This window comes from Carettochelys insculpta, chromosome 13 (genome assembly GCF_033958435.1).
Source record: "Carettochelys insculpta isolate YL-2023 chromosome 13, ASM3395843v1, whole genome shotgun sequence".
NCBI classification, from domain to species: Eukaryota; Metazoa; Chordata; order Testudines; family Carettochelyidae; genus Carettochelys; species Carettochelys insculpta.
Window position 1 is genome coordinate 45,561,990 of NC_134149.1, and position 20,561 is coordinate 45,582,550.

Below are 20,561 nucleotides of genomic sequence, written 5' to 3' on the forward strand. Positions count from 1 at the left end.
CGTACCCTGCAGAGTTCCCATGGGCACCTAGCAACCCTCCACTTACCTGAATGACAGACCTTTCGTGATCGGGGGCCTGCTCTACACAAGGGCAGAGAGTCGATCCCAGACCTGCAATCCTAGCCACCCCATTAGTGTAGCTAGAATCGAAATAGCAGGAACGACTGTTCCCTTGTATAGATCGGGGCTCTGTGGGCTCGCGCTGATGTCCCCATCATGTGGAGTATCAGAGTCAACAGCTGAGACCAGAGAGATTGATTTTGCCGCGTCTTCACAGACGCAACAAAATCGAACTCTGGAGGATGGATCGTGGCGCGTCGAACACGCAGTAAGCATAGATAGACCCTTCGTCTCCCTGCCTCCCGATGACTAGAAACAAACTCCCTGCCCCAAAGTAAAGCTGGGAGCAGCACAAGCCCTGTTGCAGTTAAGAGCTGCCCTTGGGGCTAGGGCAGGCCTTTGAAGCACACCTCAAATGTGAAACCCAGGGATTCAAACTTCAGGGGTGCTGCAGCCCCCCTAGCCCGCCCTGCCGGTGCCCCTGCACAGCTGGGACATAGGAATGTCAGATGACTCATATGGCGCTCAGTCAGACTGATCTCTGCACTCTTGTTACCTCCTGCCGTTCCCTGGGGTGCCGGGAAAGGCAGGGTGAGGTTGGGGCTGTGGTCAGAAGACTGCTTCAAGGACAGGGTACATTTGCTGGTGGTTTTAAGGTGATAAAACATTCTGTCTCTCTGGGCCGTATAGCACTTTAGAGCCATAAATTCGGAATGACGGGGGTAAAGTCACGTAAGAAACAAACTCTTGAGTTTTAGTGTCAATTTAAAGGGCTCGTCCTCTCCAGCTGAGCTCAGCGACAGCTGACACGTGCAGTCCTGGCTGCCAGGTTTCTGCCACTGTTCCGCCTAAGCAGCGTCTCCCCAGCACGAGGGCTCTGGGTCAGGGACATGAACCCCGGCGGGCCATCCACAGGCACAGAGTGCACAGCTGCTGCGGGCACCGCTCTGCCCCAAATTCAGCAGTGCCCTGTGCTGCGCCTGTGTGCCTAGCGTGGCCAGTAGTCGGTGCTGCCTCAAGCAGCCCCAATCCCCGGCCTCTGCTCTGCTTCCTGGCCCAGCACCCCCATCCCTTGGCCTCCCAGACCCCTGCTCCAGCTCCCCCAGTTCCCCAGCTCTCGTGGCCCCACATGCCTACCCCCTGCTCAGCCTCCCAGCTGGCAGTGCTGCAGCACCCCCCTCCACCTGCTCCTCCAGCAGCCTCCCTGCCCTTCTCCTGTCCCAACAGCCCTGCGCAGGAGGGAGCAGGATAACATTGGGGGTGGATGTTAGGAGTAGGGGGTGGCCGAGTGGGGAAGGGACTGAGCAGTGGAGGACAGGGGACCTGCGGTGCAGCGTGGGCAGGGCCCCGGCAGGAGAGGTGGGAGCCAGCCTCTCCCCAAGGAGGCATTACCTGCTGCGCGTGCCTGAGTTGTTCCTGAAAAGGGTCTGTGTGCTCACTGGACATGCCAGCAGTCAGGCCCACTCCTCTCTTGCATCAAGGTGGTGCCAAGGTGTCATAACGCTGCAGAAATGCCCCTGGAGACACCCTCTGCCCTCCTAAAGGAGTTCCCCCGCCAGTGCAGAGTTGCTCAGGCCAGAGACCTCCCAGCTGGCCTCACAAGCTCGGATGTGGTTTGCTCGGCCCTGGCTGCCCTTTCGGAGAAGCCAGGCCCCCAGCTGTCTGCCACTGCAGCAGGAGAATCCCTGTGCGGCAGTGAGGGCGTGTGCCTTTCCAGTGCATTGACCGCACACATCTGCAGTGCTTCGGCACCACTCTGCCCTGGGCTGGGCTCACGGATGTGTGCTTGTTTCATGCTCCTGAGGCGCATGGAGGGACAGCGGCTCTTCCGTCCTGAAGGGCACCGGGCTAAATGGCTGGCACAGGGGGACCCAGAGCTGGAGGCTGTCTGGTGTGAGCGTGTCACAAACAGCTGGTGCCTGGGCGAAGTACTAGCCACAAGTCATCAGCCTTATCACCACACTATTTACCAAGGGATGAGGTGCCAGCTTGTGGGCCGGGGCCTTCTCTCAGCTCCTGAGCCCCTGGGATCAGCTCTCTCGAGCTTGCTCTCAGCCCAACAGGCACAGGAGCAGGAACTGGGGACGGGCAGGAGACTGGGCCAAGGAGGGGCAGGGAGAGGCACCCCCCTCGCTGCCAGGAGTCTGGAAAGACACATCCAGGGTGATTTGCCCAGGGTCACACGGGAGGTCTGTGGCAGAGTAGAGAATGGAACCCCAGCTGGCCAAGCTCTAACACTGGCCCCATCCTGCCCCCCGAGTGTGCTAAGAGTGCTCTGCGCTTGTGTCCTTTTGAACCCCGCAAATGCTTCCACCCTCCTGGCAGTGGACTGAGTGGAGTCGGGTGGGGGGCATTACATGGCTGGTGCAGGGCAAGTTTCTATCCTCAGGGCAGCGGCTGGCTGCTTGACTCAGTGGCTCTGGTCCTCAGCCCCTAGTTGCCCTGTGCATAGCAGGTCCCTGTGGCTGTTCAGGTTACAGCTGAGGGGATGCAGGTGCTCCGGGCACTGCTCTGCATCCGACCAGGAAACGTGCTGAAAGCAAAGGGCCTCGTTCAAAGGCAGCTAAGTCAAGAAAAGACTCACTTGGATGGAGACAGGCCATTGGTGCCATTGTCCTCATGATGACAAGGGGTTAGAGACCAAGCCTCCCCTCCCCTTTGATTGGCGTTACGGCTGCTTGCTGCTGAATCGCATGAGTAGAGAAAGAGGGACTCAGATTTTGCTTTCTCTGGTGGTGGCAGATTCAGAATAACGGGACAGATCGGAAATGGGGGCAAATGGGCACAATGCCATTGATTGCACGGGGGCTGTTCCTTGCAGAGTGGCTGGACAGCTGGCCGATGAATCCCCCTTGGATTTATGCATTGTAATCGGGTCTTTTGTTTAAAAACTGATGCAGGACTCAGCACTGTGACAATCCTTTGCCAATTATTGTGGTACAAAGGACCTGCTCCTTTTTGCGTAGCTGTTAGCTTTCACGTCATCTCCTCTGGGCTGTGTGCATCCCAGAAGAAGCAGGTTTGTCCAGGGAAGTCACATAAAATATTCCCTTTAATCTTTCCACCCAGGGCAGAATAAATTTTGTTATGTGCACTGAGGCCTATGCTCATGTGCACCACCAGTAGAATAAAAAAACCTGGTTGTGGGTGCTCTGATAATCACCTGGGTGGCATCTGAATCTCTCCTGAGTGGCCCCACAAGCACACAGCTTACCGAGGAGCTCGTTTTACATATTTTCACCTCAGTGCATTTCACAAAGGCCAAAAAATCTCTCCCCTTGATTACACGGGGATCATGACAGGGCTGCTATGGATGCTATAATAATACATACGAGTTCTGAGGTGCAGTGTGCATTGATGCAGGATTTTGCACATGGGTTTATGACATTTCTAGGCTAAGGTGCTAAACAAGGGTCAGAAATGTTTTTTCTTATCTTGCATAAGAACTACCCAGTTGTATGAGACCATGAACTTTGGGCCTTGCTGAGATGCCAAAGCCAAGTCTGCAGGTGAGTTTGGGACTGGTTTCGTGTTCTTGTTGATAAAGAAGGAGGAACCTTAGGTCTATTTACTCAGCTCAGCTGAGGCTGAGGAATTTCTGCAGGAGGTATCTATAGCAGTAGCAGCTGCTGCCGCAGGCACCAATTTCCGTGTAAGGAGGGGATTGGCCTGGAGCACGGAATGACATTACTTTTCAGACATGCCTGACGTTACCATACAAATGGTATTTCTGGGGCATGTATCAGGAATGCCAAATCACGTCACTCTGGGCCAGTAAGTCCCTCACATGGCACACAAGACCCAGGCACAAACAGCGGGTGATGCTGCCTCGGGGAGAGGCAGGCTCCCTGTCCCACCTCTTCTGCCGGGGACCCTGCCCAGGCTTCACGCCCATGTCGCCCCAGGGCCCACTCCTTCCCCTGCTTGGCCTCCCTGGCCTGGCCTATTCTTCCCTCGTCCCATGTCCTCCACTCCCAAGCAGCTCCATATTGTTCCCCCGCCCCTCACTGCCACAGAGGCAGCTAGGACCCACGCAGCCCTCCTGTGGCCAGCCCCAGGGGCATCAAGTGGCTGAGTGGTGACGGAGCCCACAGAGCTGGGCAGAACGAGGCCTGGGAGCCAAATACCCTCAAACGATGGGGCCTGCGGATACAGGTCCCCCCACCACTGGCAGATTGCGCTTCCCTCATGGGAACACCTTCCTGGCCCGCCAGCAAGCGCGGGGACGCTACCTGAGTGCCACTGGAGGTGGTGGTGAGGCTAAGTCTATCCACCCAGGCCCCTTCCCCAGCCTAGCGGGAGCGGCTGCAGGACCCAGACTCCATTGAAACCTTAGGACAAATAAAAACCGCTAGGGCCGGGCGGTGAGGGTCACAGGTTTAAAAGGAGGGAACGGGAGGGGGGCACCGAGCAGAGAACCCTGCCCAGCGCCTGCTGCCCCTCAAAGCTGGCTGAGGACCCAGCGGATGCCACCCAGGAGAGCTCTGCCCTGATGTGTGAGATGAGGGAGGAACGGACGTCGGCCCCACAGTTGCAGAGCAGCCCGGCGGGGGGACCCTCCGCCTACACCATGTCTCAAGCAAGCGCAGGAGTTGCCCCTCTTGACTCAGGTGCCCTGTGCTGCCAGGCATGAGTGGAGTGCCAGATGCCTGCGTGTGTCAGCCATTCCCGCGCTGAGCTGGAAATGATGCGCCCTTGAAATCAACACTAAGCTCAGTCTTCATTTCCTGAGCGAGTTTACCTCCATCATTCCAAGTGTACGGCTGTAAGGTGTCATCTGGCAGAGGATTGGTTAGTTGCTTTAAACCCACCAACTAACGCCTCTGCCCTTGAAACAGCCTTCCTCACAGCAGCCCTAACTTCACCCAGGCTTACCAGGGACCCCCGGGAACAACAGGGGCTGACAAAAGCCCAGAGCTGAATCTGGTCAAATGCCACATGAGTCATTTTGGTTCCAGCTGTGCTGGAGGTTGAAAGCCTAGGAAAGTGTGGGGAGCGCTGGCCATCTGATTAACCCCCAAGGCAACAGCGAGGGTGGCATTTTGCCCAATAATCGAGGAAGCTGTCCCACTGCTCTGCACTGACGGGCTAGCAGCAGCTGGGGCTACAAAGCCCAGGACAGCGTGGATATGGCTATTGGGGGCACCTCTTGCTCTGTACGTGGCAAGGGCAGCTGAGCTGGCTTTGCTGAGAGTTCCCAGGGTGAACGACTCCGAGCCCAGCAGCAGCCTCATACCCCGTATCCTACAAAATGCAACAAAAAAGGAAACTAGAAGTTGTTTCAAAACAAACAAAAAAACCCCATCAAAATGCTTCATTTTGAAAGCGCTGGAAATGACCCTTGCAACACTCCAAGATGCTCTTTCCTCCCTCTGTATTTCATCCTAAACGAGGTTGTGGGCCGGCAGCAATCAGTCAATCAACCAACCCTGTGGCACATTTTGCTTCCTGCAGACCGGGCCCTTCTGATGGAATACGGTTATGTCCAAATTTCTCCAACCAGCTTTCCTCTTGGGCAGCGCCTGCCAGGCCGAACAGATGTGCTCTCCTGGGGTGATGACAGGCAGGACCGTGTGGTTTCTGGCGCAGGAAGCTCCTTGGAGGAGGTCACGGAATGTCGGGGAGCTTGCTGAGCTTTGCTTGAATCATGGCAGATCGCTGTCGGCCCAGGCGTTACCACCCCACTCATTGCACATGTGCCCTAAACTGTGATGAGTTCGAGTCCCCAGAGAGGAAAAGCGCCCTCCCCGCCCAACCCCCGGCTCTGTAACAAGGACAAGCTGCTCGCTGGAGTGGCACCAATGGTGGCTTGGCTCACTGCCCTTCGTTGTCATTTGGTGGCAGATTTGAGCTTGTGAATGGCATAGGGGCTGGACTCTCTGAGCATCCAGATCTCCTCTCCCTCCTGGGCCCTGTGCTCGGTGGTGCCCCCCATGGCCGCAGTCAGCTCCGGGCTGAAGATGTTGTCGGAGGCGCGGTAGGCGCGGGTGAGGTGGCGGAAGGAGGAGTCCGAGGAGCTGTCGTCGTCGTGGTTGTCCTCATTGCGGTCATCCCGTAGCTTGGCTTGGCTCAGCTCCGAACGGCTCCCCAGGCCCGAGCCCCTGAAGACCTGCTTCATGTCCTGTATGAAGGCCATTTTGGGGGTGAAGATACAAAGCAGGAACACCAGGCCCCCGGAGACCCCACACAGAAAATAGAGGCCCACTTTCTCGGGGACACCTAGGGAGAGAGGTGCAGATGCCTTGTTAGAGCAGGCGAATGACTCCTGGAGGGTCATTCTCTCTGTAGTGAGGTACCAATCTTAGAGCGCTGCTGGGCAAGCACAAGAGCAAGGGGGAGGAGGGAAGTTAAAGCAGAAGGACCCTCAGTCCTCATGGTACAGGGGTCAGGAAGGAATCTCCCCTGTTCCCCACGATCGCCGCGCAGGGGCTTCGGACAGAAGTGATTGTTACCCCTTCCTCAGCAGCCTCTGCCACTGGTCCCCGCAGGAAAGAGGGTGCTGGGCTGGAAGACAGTGGTTTGTTGCAGCAGGACAGTCTGACCAGCACAGCCTGGAGGCCTGGTTTGCCAAGTGGTACCAGGGCCTGGACCCAGCTCAGGGGGCTGAGCTATAAACCAGTGAGGCGCCGGCCTCGTCCTCTACTGCGGAGATGAAACTCAGTTCCCTGCAAAAGCCAGGGGTCTGCCTACCCTGTGACCAGCGGTGTGTGACTGCAGCACGCGTAGCCAGGGCTAAGGGACCTCGGCCCTGACTGGCTCCAGCGACAACAGCCAGGAAACCGTCAACACGCCTGCAGTGCACACACCCCAGAAAGCGGGGATGGCCCTGGACTTCCGACCCCTCATCAACTAGGCTGGTGCCTTTGTTCGCCCCAGAGGAGTGAGGCGTGCAGCAGGCATCACCCGCATGAAGTGCCAGCCCTCTCGGCTAGACTGGGCACTGCCTCCTGGCCAGAGGGAGAGCGAATGGGTCCCCATGACGCTGCCCATCCTTGTGGCTGTATCTTGTGTGCGGCTCCAATGACCCAGGGGCACTGCTGGGCATGGCGGGAGCGCGGGGAGGCGTGGGCTGTTCGCTGGGTGCCCCGAAGGGACCTGTCTCTTCCAGCAGGTGCCAGCGAGAGAAACCGGCTGGAAGGCGACGCTCGCCCACGCGCTCCCCGCAGAGCGCCATGCGCCTGCTTGGAGACGTCACGTACCCCAGAGGTGGGCAAATGTTTCCAGAGAGCTAGTAAAAATCATCAGATCTTCCCGGAGCCTGGCCAGCCTCGGCCCACGGTACCAGCCACCTGCAGTGAACAAGGGGACATGGTCTTACTGGCTGGGGCCCAGGGACGAGCTGCTGCTCAGGGCCCTTCTCTTTGTGGGCCTGACCCTTCGCCTGTACCCTCACAGCTGCCAGATTTCACGCCGACCCCCTCCCTGGTCTCTGCTTCTGGGCGCTCTGCACACCCGTCTTCCCTGCGTCCTTCCTTCCGGGCCACTCTCGTTCCTCCCATGGCCTGCACCTCGCTCTCCACCACGCTCTCCTCCAGGGCAGGTGCCAAACCTCCTCCTTCAGCTCCTGCTGGGCTTCCTTGGTGCCCGGCTACGCCTCTCACCCCTGGATCTGCCCTGCCCTGGCTGCCTGCCTCGCCTGGGCCCTTGGGCTGCACTGTGGCACCTCACCTCTGCGGGCCTCTGCGCCCCTCCTACCCGCTGTGCTGCTCACTTCTCCAGGCCGTCCTTGGCCCAGCTCCCCTCCGGAGACCTCCTGAGCCCATTGGGCCACATCGGCTCTGTCTCCCTCCCAGCACTGCCCCTGTGGCTCTGCTCACGAAAGCTCATTGCAACGCTGAGCGCGGGGATGGGGGCGGGAAGCTCTCGTGCACCTCCCGCCTGCTGCCATTTCTCCTGTTCATTGGCGCGTCCCGTGCAACCTCGTGGCCACAGCTGCAGCCGCCGTGCGGGTGCTACAACCACACCACCGAGCCAGGCTCACCAAGCAGCGGTGCGCCCCTTGAGGCACTGGCGAAATGCTCCTGGCCCAGCCCTAGGTACCCATGGGGAGCCGGATCTGCCCCCTCCTCCAGGAGAAGGTGGAGCCCCCTGGGAGAGAGCCAGCACAGAGGGGCTGCTCCAGGGCAGTGCAGGGGCCAGGGAGGGCGCAGCTGGAGCAGCAGGAAGAGAGCAAAGACAGTGCTGCGTGGCCCTGACGGCATCCCAGGCTGGGGCGCTCAAGGCCAGGCAGCTCCCCACTCCCAGGTGACACCGACTGTGGCAGCAATAGGGAACAGCCCTCCTGCTCTCAGCACATCCGCGACAGGGCATGAATCCGACCTCGGGGCCCAGAGCACCAGCCAGGGTGGGGGAAGCCCTGACTTAGCTCTCTGCTGCCCTTCCCGGGGCTTGGCCGTCATTCCCCACGGAGGGTGGCAGAGCTGGGCATGGGCACGCCCCAGCTTCACGGCGGAGCAGGAGCAGGTTTTGGGCAAGCCTTCCAGTGCACCCCGGGAGAGGAGCCAGCCTGGGGCAGGCACCCATGGTCAGGAGTCGAGGGGGCCCCAGGCTGACACTGACTGGGAGCCTTCCTTAGCCTCTGCGGCACAGGGGCCAGCAGGGGTTTACCGTGAGTGTAGTCCGCCAGCGAGAAGGGGTCTGGGGCATCCTGGCCCACCTCCTCCAGGAGCTGCCTGGGCACTGGAATGAGAAGGGAGAGGTGCTGAAAGGCCCACTCAGGCAGAGCCCCTGGCCAGGGCAGGGAGAGGAGACATGGGGACTGCCCAGGTTCCTCAGGAGAGGGGTGTGCGGCCAGAGTCAGCCCAGCCCGCAGTGCCAGAAACGAACACACAAGCCATTCCCCTCAGTCAGCGCAGCGGGCGGGGAGGCGGCCCAAACGCCAGCCTTGTGTGGCCCCGGGGCGGGGTGGGGGTTCCCGGCTCGGTAAACTCTGCCCGTGGCCACCGAAGACAGGAGGGCAGGGAGCCACGTCCGGCGCCATGGGGGGCGTCCTCGTCTGCAGCGGGCGGAGAGCAGGCTGCCGGTGGGCTGGCAGGGGGGTACGGCAGGACCAGGGGGCAAGACCCTTGTATGAGGTCCTGGGGGCGCCGCCGGTCAGCAGGAAGTTAGGTGGGGGAGCCGGTGGGGCAGCAGGGGCGGAAGGCAGCTTGTGCAGAGCCTGCCTGTGCCCTGCCTGCCTGGAGGTTTCTCTGCTTTCATGGGAGACTCAGATTTGTGACTGACCAAGACAAAACCATTTCATCTGACGGGCACGTTCAGGGGTCTCCTTCCAGCCGTGTCTGTACAGCCAGAAGCTCCAGCCCTCCCCAGGGCCGCGCCACACAAGGACGAGCCAGCGTGCCAGCCCCATGCCCGGGGGCCCGGCTGTGCGGCTGCTCCCATAGTGCTCGGCCAGCTGACGATGGCGGGCGCCAGCACCGCGTTCATCTAACCGGACCCCCACCCCACGGCAGCCTCTGCAGCCATGCTCTGGGCCAGCCCTAGGCCCCACGGCTCGCCCCGGAGTGCCAGCTGGGGTCTGCCCAGCCCCTCCCTGGGCAGGCCAGGCTGCCGGGGCCTCTTACCGCAGGTGTAGGAGACGCGCAGCTGTTTCCTGGCGCCGGGGAAGCAGGGGTCGCCAAAGCTGGCCTTGCTCGCCACGACGGTGCAGTTCTGCCTCCGGTGGCACTGCCGAAAGACCCTCCGCAGGGCGTCCGGTGCCAGGCACTCTGCAAACACCAGCCGGCGTCACCCGCCTGCTGAGCACCACCGCCGCAACCTCGCGGCCCAGCTCAGCATCCCGTCTCACTGTGCCGGGCACCCAGGTGTGCCCCGACCGAGCCCCGGGCAGGGCCTCGTCACCAGCCCCGCACCAGCCCCAGCCCTCAGTGCCCTCGGCCATGGCGTTCCCGCCCCAGCCCTCAGCGCCCCCAGCCATGGTGTGCCCGCCCCAGCCCTCAGCGCCCCCGGCCATGGTGTGCCCGCTCCAGCCCTCAGTGCCCCCAGCCATGGTGTGCCCGCCCCAGCCCTCAGCGCCCCCCAGCCATGGTGTGCCCATCCCAGCCCTCAGCGCCCCCCAGCCATGGTGTGCCCCCCCAGCCCTCAGCGCCCCCCAGCCATGGTGTGCCCATCCCAGCCCTCAGCACCCCCAGCCATGGCGTGCCCGCCCCAGCCCTCAGTGCCCCCGGCCATGGTGTGCCCGCCCCAGCCCTCAGTGCCCCCCCGGCCATGGTGTGCCCATCCCAGCCCTCAGCACCCCCAGCCATGGCATGCCCATCCCAGCCCTCAGCGCCCCCCAGCCATGGTGTGCCCCACCAGCCCTCAGCACCCCCCAGCCATGGTGTGCCCCACCAGCCCTCAGCACCCCCCAGCCATGGTGTGCCCGTCCCAGCCCTCAGCGCCCCCGGCCATGGTGTGCCCATCCCAGCCCTCAGCGCCCCCAGCCATGGTGTGCCCCCCTCAGCACCGCCTGGGACATGGTGCCCCCCCATAGCCCTCGGCACTGCTCAGCCCATGGCATGGCCTCCCACCATCCCCCCAGTATGGCTTGGACCCTGGCACGATCCCCCCTCCAGCCCTCAGCGTGGCCCGGAGCATGGTGCCCCCTCTGCAGCGTGCCCTGGCAATGTGCTCCAGCCTCTGCTGAGTGAACGGGGCCCAGCTTTCTGGTTCCCACCTTCCCCACATACCGACACCGGGGCCGGCCCCGTTCGCCGCGTCGCACTCCCGTTTGCCCCGGGCGGGGCGCCCGTAGCTGGCGGAGTAGATGGCCAGGACGGATTTAGCCCTGCACTGCAGCGTCAGCTTGTCGTTCTCGCACACGGTCTTAACGCGGTGGTTAGCTGGGAACGGACAGCACACGGCACTCGGCTGCAGCCCGTCAGACAGGCCGAGAGCAACCTGGTGGGGCCCTCTCTGAAGCAGCAGCTCCGTATGCCTCCCTCTTGGCCCACAAGCGCCGCGCCCCAGCCAGCGTGTAAAACCCCGACCACGGCGGAACCAGCGCCTGGCAATCCCCTTGGCTGGCGACCAGCGGGCAAACGCAGGAGCTGTTTGTTAGGCTGTGGCAGGGCGCGACATCCTATTACGGGGTCTGTGCAAACTTTGCTTTGCCCGTTTAGCTGTGTGACCAAAGTCGGTGGCAGCCTTCCCGAAGACCCTAGGGACTGCACGGCACACGACCCCAGAGGGCCGGGTCTGGCTCGAGGCCTGGGAGGGCTTTCGCCAGCCAAGCAAAGCGACTGCAATCTCCCTCTCTTGCCAGGACAAGGATGGCGTGGCCAGGACCCCGGCGGGCTGAACTGACAGCATGTGTCCAAGAGGAACGGCTCCAGCACACCGGCAGTGCCGACTGCGCCAGCAGCCGACCCAAGACCCAGAGGATGCCCAGCGCCGCCCTCCTGTGCGCTGGAGAGCCACGCGCGGAGCTCACCTGGGCGGCACTTGTATGACACGATCAGGTACTTGTGTGTCCCAGGGCAGGGGTCAGGCCCAAACACGGGGCTGTGCACAGAGAACTGGCACCAGCGCTGGTCCTGGCACTCGTCCAGCAGCTTCTGCGGCAGGCGGGGGCATAGGGGAGACAGGCGTGATTTGAGGAAGGCCTGAGGACACCCTGGCATACCCAGGGTACCCTGAGACAGCGCAGCTGGGCCCCAGGGACCTTCCCATGCTCCCCCTCTCGCCGTCCTGTCCCTGCTTGGCCCCTTCCCCCCTCCCTAGCCCCACTGCTCCTCCACAGCCCCCCGCAGAGGGGCACTTCCCACTGCCGGTGCTGTGTGGAGACCCGCCCCCCGGCTGCAGAGCTCCCCACAGCCTGCATGCTCCTCGGCCTGTGCCGTGCTCTGGGAAGCTCAAGGTCCCTCAGCCCGGCGCACTGGCCAGGAGGAGCTGAGCCCTGCGTGGGCCTCTCCACTCCTGAGCTCAGCTCTAGAGGAGGTCGGGGCAGGAGGAGGGGAGCGATTCCAGCTGGTTCACTCTCCCAGCCTGCAGCTCCCTGGGCAGGGGCTTTGCACCCTCTTCTCCAACTCACCCACCCCGCAGCGAACCACTACCCGTCCCCTTTCCCATCTTTAGGGCTGTACCCTCCCCGCCTGCGCTGCAGCTGGAGGTCGGGCGGTGGCTGGGTTGTAGGCTGACCAGCAGCACCCTTCTGACGTTAGTTAAGTGGGATGCCAACGCTGGCTCCAGCTCTGAGGTGGGGCGGGACGGGGCGGGAGGCAGAGAGGAGCTCTGCACGGCTCGCCCGTCCTCTGCGGCTGTAAGCAGCTCCGTCCTCCCCTCCCGCCCAGGCACAGGAATGTGAGCTCGCCTGCCAGCCCCACCGGCTGCCTTGCCCCGGGACGTGGTGGTGCCAGGCAACAAGAGAGGCAGGCCCATCCCCGAGGCCCGGCCAGGCATGGAGGAGAGCCCTGGGCAGGGAGGAGGGCCGTGCCGCCCCTGAGCAGAGCGACGTCTGTGGGAATGCGTGTGCGCCTCCGCTCCTCCATCTGTACGGCCGTCAGGATGAAAAGGCACCGGAGACTCCAGCTGGGCAGGCTCTTAACCGGGGCGCCGCCAGCTTGGCGTTCCTTCGCACGCTTGTACTGCAGGGTCTGACTGAGCGCCCTTCAGCCTGCTTCAACAGGAGCGAATGCAGCCGGTGCCCCGTGCTCAGCATAAGGACAACGCTCCCCGGCCTAGGGAAAGCCGCGCAGGAGCTGCCACAAGGACCCCTCCCGCCATTCCAAACCCGCCCAGTCGGCACGCTCCTCTCACCGGGGCGTTACCCAGGGGAGCAGGCGTGTGAGGAGCCCTCGCCTCCTAGCAATTGTGCAGACAGCGCTTCTGTGCCAAAGGGTCTCCACCCCTCCCGCTGAGCTGTGCCCAGTCGCTCTGTCTGCCTCTTGTGCGTGGCCAGTGTCTTCTCTGCGGCTGCACCATGCCCAGCTCCCCCGGATCCCATTCTACATGGGGCTTGCAGCACAGTTTCCACTGGCAGCTCCTGGGGCTTTCCAGTTTGTTCCAGTGACAGAGCTGCCCCTGTGGCTCACAGCTCGGCTCGTTCCAGTGCCCTCCGCGGAGAGAGTCACCTCTGCAGACAATTCTAGTGCTTCGTGTTGTAAAAGAAGGAGACGCAGGGCTGCTGCATGCTGCATCTGCCTGTTAATCCCCCTGGAGTCCAGGTAGAGACATTGAGACAGTCTGAGCGCTCTCGAGAGCTTAGCTCATCCGCAGAGCGGCCAAAGGGCCCCTAAGCTGAGAACCTGTCCAGTGCCGGGAACAGGTGCTGCTGTTTCTGCACGCCTGGTTCAGGCTCTCCCGGCCCAGTTCCTTTACTGCAGCCACTAGGCAGCAGGCTCTGAAACAGGGCCCTGCCTCGGAGGCTTCGCACACGTTTAAAGCCTGACATTTCATTGTCTGTCTTGCATTGCAAATGCTGCCCCAGCAGCACCAGTGTCAGCAGCGGGCCAGTGAAGAGATTCTCAGCAGCGCAGCCTGTGACATGCACTGGCTGCCAGGAGGTACTTCTGCCCTTCACAGACACCCAGCTCAACCAGCAAAGACCATTGCAGCACTGGCCGCAGCGCTGGCCGTCCCTGACGAGAGCTGCGTTTGGTTTTACAGACATCCTTGTGCTAGCGAGAGCCAGGCAGCCCCAGCGCTGCCTCCAGGGGCCACCACACAGCAGCCGCTAGCAATAAGCTGTGGCTCCTAGCCCCTGGTTTTGCGCTGAAGGAAGCAATGCTGACCAAATATGCCAAGGTTAGCAGAGGGGTGCTGGGCTCTTGCTCCCACAGCGACAGCCCACTGGTGATGGGTACTAGCTGCATGTCATGGCCCCCCTCCTGCTTTATGGAGACTGTCTTATGAATATGCGTAACTTAAAGATGCTTTAGACAAAATACCTCATCTGACCTCTCGATTTTAGTGTTACAAGCTGCTGAGTGTGTGTTACAACCCGCTGTAGTTCTAAATGTGCCAAGGAGGCCGTTCGTGGTAAGGATTCAGGGGCTCTGTACTGGACAGCCGGGCTTAGATGCCAGAGGAGGCTCACAGGTGACAAAACAGGCTGAGGTCTCACAGTGAAATATACGCACAATATGTACAGTCCAATTGCTTTGATAACTAGATGGTAAAGTGAGCAGCAGCAAGGCTCAGTACGAGGGGGCCGGAACACTGCAGTCGTTCTCTGTCTGATTCTGTAAGCAAGCTGGTTTTAGGGGGAGTGAAGCGTGGGGCAGGGAAGAGAAAGGGGCACAGGGGTCTGGAAAGGGGCAGTACTGTCCGTAAGCTGCTACACGCTGGCCACTTGCCTGGCAGCAGCTGATGTGTGTCCCGGGGGTTTCGTGCGTGTTTGAATGCTCGGGGTGTGCCGTGTCGGGAGGCAGTAGCTATGTTCACAAAAGACGCTCGGTTTTGCAAGCCCAGTGTGCCAGTGACCTTATCGGAAGTTTATAGCTGTGTCTTTTTGTGTTTCCTTAACACCCCTGGAAACTGACGCCTGGGGAAGCAGGGCGATAGGCAGGCTGTTGTAGGGCAGGGGTCTCAAACTGGGGCTCAGGAGCCGCCAGAGGGTTACAAGGTTATTAAGTCGGTGGAGTCATGGGCGGTCCGTCTCCACCCCAAACCCTGCTTTGTCTCCAGCATTGATAATGGCGTTGAATATATTAAGAAGTGTTTTTAATTTATGGGGGGGGGTCACTCACAGAGGCTTACGGTGCAGAGGGGGTCACCCGAACAAAAGCTGAAGAGTCACTGGTAGAGCAGCATCCAGAATCCGTTCTGGGGGTAACCGCTGCCCCTGTTAACCCCCAACACAGCCAAATGCTGCTCTGTGTGCCTGGCCCCAAACACGCCTGGGAGAACAGTGAGTCTGTGGTGCCTCTTCCCCGGCTGGTTCCCTCCAGTGCAGTTGCAGGAGGTGAGCCCCACCCCATCCCACTGCCTCAGCGCCTTTCCTTGCTCCACTGGCTAAGAGCACCCACAACCCCTGCACGTGCAGGGAAGGGGCAGGGCTGTGCTAGGCCCCCCGACCCTGCCATTGGTGTTTGCGTGGGACCTGAGGTTTCAACGGATGGGGACCACTTGGCAGATGTGGGGGACAAACTGGGGCAGGGCGCGGCGCAGACCATCTGCTCTACCATGCCTGAACACTTCCACACCTGAGGCCGCCCTGGTTGCCTGCAGTCCCGGGGAATGCTGCTGCCTGTGAATTTCAAAGACGCTTTGGCTTTTACCTGGCGGGCTGTGGCAGAGACGCACGCGGTGCTCTCATCAGAGAGATTGCCACTGCTTGGGCACAGGTTCTGGCTGGGCACCCGGCGCCCGTAAAACGCAGAGAGGATGCTAATGGAGGTCTTGTGGGGACAAATGACTGCCAGCTGCTCCCCATCGCAGGCGTGGGCCGTGTGGTTCTTCAGCACCTTCTGAAGGTAACCTGGGAGGAGTAAACACAGAGCTGTTGTATGCAGAGCTGTGGCCCTGCTGCTCCCACCTTGTCTGTATAAAACAGAGTCCTTAGAGGTGGGCTGTGCTAGAGAGCCCCAGGGCTTGAGAACACAAGTCCCAGGCCCCTCACAGCAGGGGCAGGGGGTAGAGGAGAAAAGGGCAGGACCCTGGTGGTGGAAATGGTGCTGAACTGCTGGAGCAATGTTCCAGACCAATGCAAACTCGGGGCAGATGCAGGAAAGATAATCGTACTGGTTCTCCCCGGGTTACAGGACGGACTGTCCGCACTGGGCGAGGAGCACCAAACCCTGCTCAGCCCTTGAGAGGACTAAGCCAGCACTGGAGACAAAGTACCTTTTAACCCACTGTCCAGCTGAAGAGAACCAGCATGGGGTTTTCCAGGTTTTTGGTGACATAACCAACGTACTGGTAAAGCAGACTAATAGGGCTCATAGACTCCCAGCTCCTATGGCCAGGGGACAAGTATAATAATGTACTACTTTGCATAATAGACCACTGCAATTCACCTGCCTGAAGCTCTGTGACTGCTGATTGAGCTGGAGCACATCTTTCAGCAAGGCATTCGGTCCCCACTTACCGCTGCCACAGCCTGGGGTGAGCGGATGTGCTGGGTAATCGCTCTCCCGCTTCAAAAGTTACGTCCACTGAAATTTTTCTAACTTGCACGCCCAGCCAATGGCTCTTGTTACACCTTTGCCTGCCAGAGGAAAGGGCCCGTTGTACCCCCGTATACTTGATCTCAGGTACTTATAGACCAAGGCTCAGTTGCCTCTGGAGACACCTTGCTCTGGTCCTTCCCTGGGATTCTGAGTGCCGATGGCCAGCTTGCTGCTTTGTTCTCCCGCTTCCCAGCCGAGCAGAGGGCCTGGGGCCCTGAGCAGACGTTGTTTGCGCTGGAGGGACCTGTCTTAAAGGCCTCTCCAAGTCACTTATACAAAACACACCACGAAAGCCCGGCCTGACCCTGAAGAGATTTGCCACGGGAAGGGGCTGTGATGGAGTGGGGGGAGTGCGTGTGTGAGTCAGGCTGGATGTGAGAGGCAAGCAGCAGCTCCCAGTGGCTAAGGATGACCCTGGGGCTACAACTGGCAGATAACACCTCTGCCTGAACAAAGAGGAGGGAGGAGCTGAGCTGGGTTTTTGAATCGGGGGGCGGCAGTTAGAGGCTAGAAAAAGGGAGAGCTGGAAGGCAGCCAGCCTGAGGAGGGGGAAGCTACACCCCAGAGGGGCACCCCTCGGGGTCTTCCCCCCAGGACAGGTTGGAAGGACTATCTCTGGCTGCTATGCTGTTGCTTCTGTGAGAAACTGAACATCTGTTGCCTAATAAACCTGCTGTTGTACCTGCTGAGTGAGAGTCTCTCCTGCCAGCGGACGGGGTGCAGTGCAGGGGGACCCCTGAACCCCATCACACTGGTGTCAGGAGTGGGATGCACTGCACCCACAGATGAGCTCCCAGCAGTGGCTGACTGAGCACCAGAGAAGGAAGGAGTCTCACAAGAGCCAGAGGGGGAACAGAGCCATTCCTGCAGCTGCTGCTGGTGAGTGGATACCCCGGGAGATAGCGGGGAGATGGATTATACCCGAATCCTGAAGGCAGAGCTAGCGGGGCTGTGCAGAGAGAGGGGCCTGACCGTGGGGAAGGCGACCAAGGCCCAGCTGATTGCACAGCTGGAAGAGAATGACCGATCCGGGGGGGCAGAGCCTGTCCCGGCAAAAAGTGGCCGGTCAGCCTCGGGAAGCGTTTCGGATTCTCTGACAGGAGCGGGGGCTCGACACCGTCAGACAGACGCGGTGCCCGCCAGGTCGCGCTCAGCTACCGGTGGTCCATCACGGGCAGAGTCCCCCGCCGCAGAGCTGCGACGGCTGGAACTCCAGGTGAAATTAAAGGAACTGGAGCACCAGGAACGGGAAAGAGAGCGTGAGCGCCAGGAACGGGAAAGACAGCGTGAGCACGAGCGCCAGGAACGAGAAAGAGAGCGTGAGGAGAGAGAGCGAGAGCGGGAGCATGAGCGAACCATGGCAGAGGCGAGACGCCAAGAGGCCCCAGCTGCGGTAAGCGGGGAGAGGGCCAGACGGCTCGGGGTGGCCAGTCACTTGGAGACGCGTGTGCTGGCCCAGTGTCAGGACCCAGGGGACATGGACGAGTTCCTTACCTCCTTTGAGCGAGCCTGTGAGTTGCATGAGGTTCCCCCAGATGAGTGGCTCCGGCACCTCACCCCCTTGCTGGGCCAGAAGGGCGCAGCGGTGCTCAGCCAGCTGGTGGGGCTGCAGCCTGGGGACTATGAACGGTTCAAACAGGCCCTGCTGCGTAAGTTCGGGCTGACTCCGGAGATGTACAAGAAGAAGTTCCAGGAGGCGCAGAAGAGGCCAGAGGAAACCCATGTAGATACAACCGCCCGCCTGAGGCAATACTACCAGAAGTGGGCGTTCGGAATGGGAGTCCAGTCCGTAGAGGACCTGATCGAGCTGGCGGTTGTGGAGCGATTCTACGAGATGTGCGCACCTGACCTGAGGGTGTGGCTCGTGGACCGGAAGCCGGGGGACTCACATGATGCAGGGAAACTGGCAGATGACTTCACAAACAGCCGGGCCAGGTTTAAAAGTGAGCCCCACAAAGAGAGGGAGTCTCGGAGAGAGAGGGAGTCCCGGAGGGAGAGGGAGTCCTGGAGAAACCGAGAATCTCAGAGAGACCGGTCCCTAACTGTACGACAGAGGGGACCACCTCTTGGGCAAGCCCAGGAAAGAGGGGCCAGCCACCCACCCCCCAGAGAGCCAAACAGAGCCCGGACAGAGCAGCCGGCCCGAGGGACACAACAAGACCCAGGCTGTTATCGCTGTGGGCGAAAGGGGCATAGAGCAGCCCAGTGCCCCAGGCTCCCAGACAGGTTGAGCAGGCCGGGGGGTCATGGAGTCAACTGGGTGGGGTCCCAGAAGCCAGAGGGGCTGGCAGCCAAGGCGGGTGGTGCTGACAATGGGCACTCGGATTTGGCCGAGTCCACCCCACAGACCAGCTCCTCAGGGGGACCAAATGCTCAGAGGCCAGTTTACAGAGTGGGGGCGGCAATGCCTCTGTGGAGCAAGTGTCTCAAACACCTCGAGGTAGACGGGAAAAAGGTCACGGGGTTCTGGGACACAGGCGCTGACGTGACGCTGGCCCGACCCGGGGTGGTGGCACCGGGCTGCATGATACCCGATTCCCACCTGACGATAACAGGAATTGATGGGACCCCTTTCAAGGTGCCCATGGCGAGGGTGCACCTGAAATGGGGGAAGAAGGAAGGCCCCAAGGAAGTGGGCGTGCACAGCCATTTGCCGGCAGATGTACTGATGGGGGCTGACCTGGAGAACTGGCAAGGTGAACGCCCTCGTGCCCTGGTCCTGACCCGTAACCAAAGAAAACGAGGGGTGCGCTCCCCAGATTCAGGGGTACAGGCCCAGCCAAAGTCACAGGAGCCACAGGGGCCAACCCTGAGAGAAAGGGGGCCCCCAAAAACCAGATCTCACAGGCCAGGGGTGCTGGAGCCAGGCAGAGATGGAGAAGTAGCATCCGCTCCTGCCCGAGCGGAAGAATTCCAGGCAGAGCAGCAGAGAGACCCCTCCTTGCAGAAGCTCAGGGAACTGGCCAGTCTCAGCCCAGCTCCACAGCTGGGGGAGGGCTGCAGGGAAAGATTCCTGTGGGAAAAGGGATTCCTGTACCGGGAATGGGCTCCCAGACGCAAAGCGGAGCCATGGAAGGTCCAGAGGCAACTGGTGGTTCCCCAAAAGTACCGGCGCAGGCTGCTGTACCTAGCCCATGATGTCCCGCTTGCAGGACACCAGGGGATCCACCGCACCAGGAGAAGGTTGTTACAGAACTTTTTCTGGCCAGGGATCTTTGCAGCTGTCCGTCTGTATTGCCTGTCCTGCGATCCCTGCCAGAGGGTGGGGAAGAGCCGGGACAAGGGGAAAGCTGCCCTGAGGCCACTGCCCATCATAGAGGAGCCTTTCCAGAAAGTGGCTATAGACATAGTGGGCCCCTTCAGCAAGGCAACGCGTTCGGGGAAGAAATATATTTTGGTAGTGGTAGATTTTGCCACGCGATACCCAGAAGCAGTGGCCTTGACCTCTATCGACGCTAACACCGTGGCAGATGCACTGCTGTCCATTTTCAGCAGAGTGGGGTTCCCCAAGGAGGTCCTCACAAATCAGGGGTCCAACTTCATGTCGGCCCTAGTGCAAAGCTTGTGGGACAAGTGTGGGGTCCGGCACACCTGGGCCACAGCCTACCACCCGCAGACCAATGGGCTGGTGGAGAGGTTCAATGGGACTCTAAAGCAGATGCTGAAAACCTTCATGAATCAATACCCCCATGACTGGGACAAGTACTTACCCCACCTGCTGTTTGCATACAGGGAGGTGCCCCAGGAATCCACGGGGTTCTCCCCGTTTGAGCTGCTGTATGGAAGGAGGGTACGGGGACCCTTGGACTTGCTCAGAGAAGAGTGGGAGGGGACGGCCTCTCCTGAAGGGGAGTCAGTGGTACAGTATGTACTAACCTTCCGGGAAAAACTCACCGAGCTCATGGGCCTGGCCAGGGAGAACCTCTCCATGGCCCAAAGGAAGCAAAAGGTCTGGTATGACCGTAACGCCAGGGCCCGAGCCTATGCCACCGGGGATCAAGTGATGGTCCTTATACCTGTGCGGCGGAACAAGCTGCAAGCGGCCTGGGATGGGCCCTTCAAGGTTGTCAAACAGCTAAATGACGTGAATTATGTGGTGGAACTGTCGAACCGGGCCCACAGCCACCGGGTCTATCATGTGAACATGATAAAACCTTACTGGGACAGAGAGAACTTGGTGCTGGCCGTGCGCAGACACTGGGAGGGGCAGGGGGATGATCCCTTGGTGGATTTACTCACAATGACTGGAGCCGGCTCCTTGCTGGAGTCTATTCCCCTCTCAGACCAGCTGACACCTGCCCAGCAGGCGGAGATCAAGGAGGTGCTGCATTTGCATCAACAGCTCTTCTCGGACAGACCCGGACGCACTGACCTGGCTGTCCACCGAATAGAGACAGGCACCCACGCCCCTAT

General features: G+C 60.7%; 1 protein-coding gene across 2 annotated transcripts in view; it reads right to left on the bottom strand.

Annotated features, from left to right (window-relative positions):
- Positions 1–5,378: 5,378 nt before the first annotated feature.
- LOC142020219 (protein eva-1 homolog C-like) overlaps positions 5,379–20,561 on the bottom strand; it is a 31,020-nt gene continuing 15,837 nt past the window's right edge. Inside the window, exons 2-8 of one of the 2 annotated variants that reach the window (XM_075007893.1) lie at positions 15,258–15,457; positions 11,471–11,591; positions 10,728–10,880; positions 9,624–9,767; positions 8,668–8,739; positions 7,260–7,349; positions 5,379–6,279 (exon numbers count right to left, since the gene is read on the bottom strand). In XM_075007893.1, the coding sequence (XP_074863994.1) occupies positions 5,891–6,279; positions 7,260–7,349; positions 8,668–8,739; positions 9,624–9,767; positions 10,728–10,880; positions 11,471–11,591; positions 15,258–15,457 (1,169 nt within the window). In that variant the 3' untranslated portion in view covers positions 5,379–5,890. Of the gene's footprint in view, positions 6,280–7,259; positions 7,350–8,667; positions 8,740–9,623; positions 9,768–10,727; positions 10,881–11,470; positions 11,595–15,257; positions 15,458–20,561 lie in introns of both variants that reach the window. The other variant, XM_075007892.1, reaches the window with a different exon arrangement.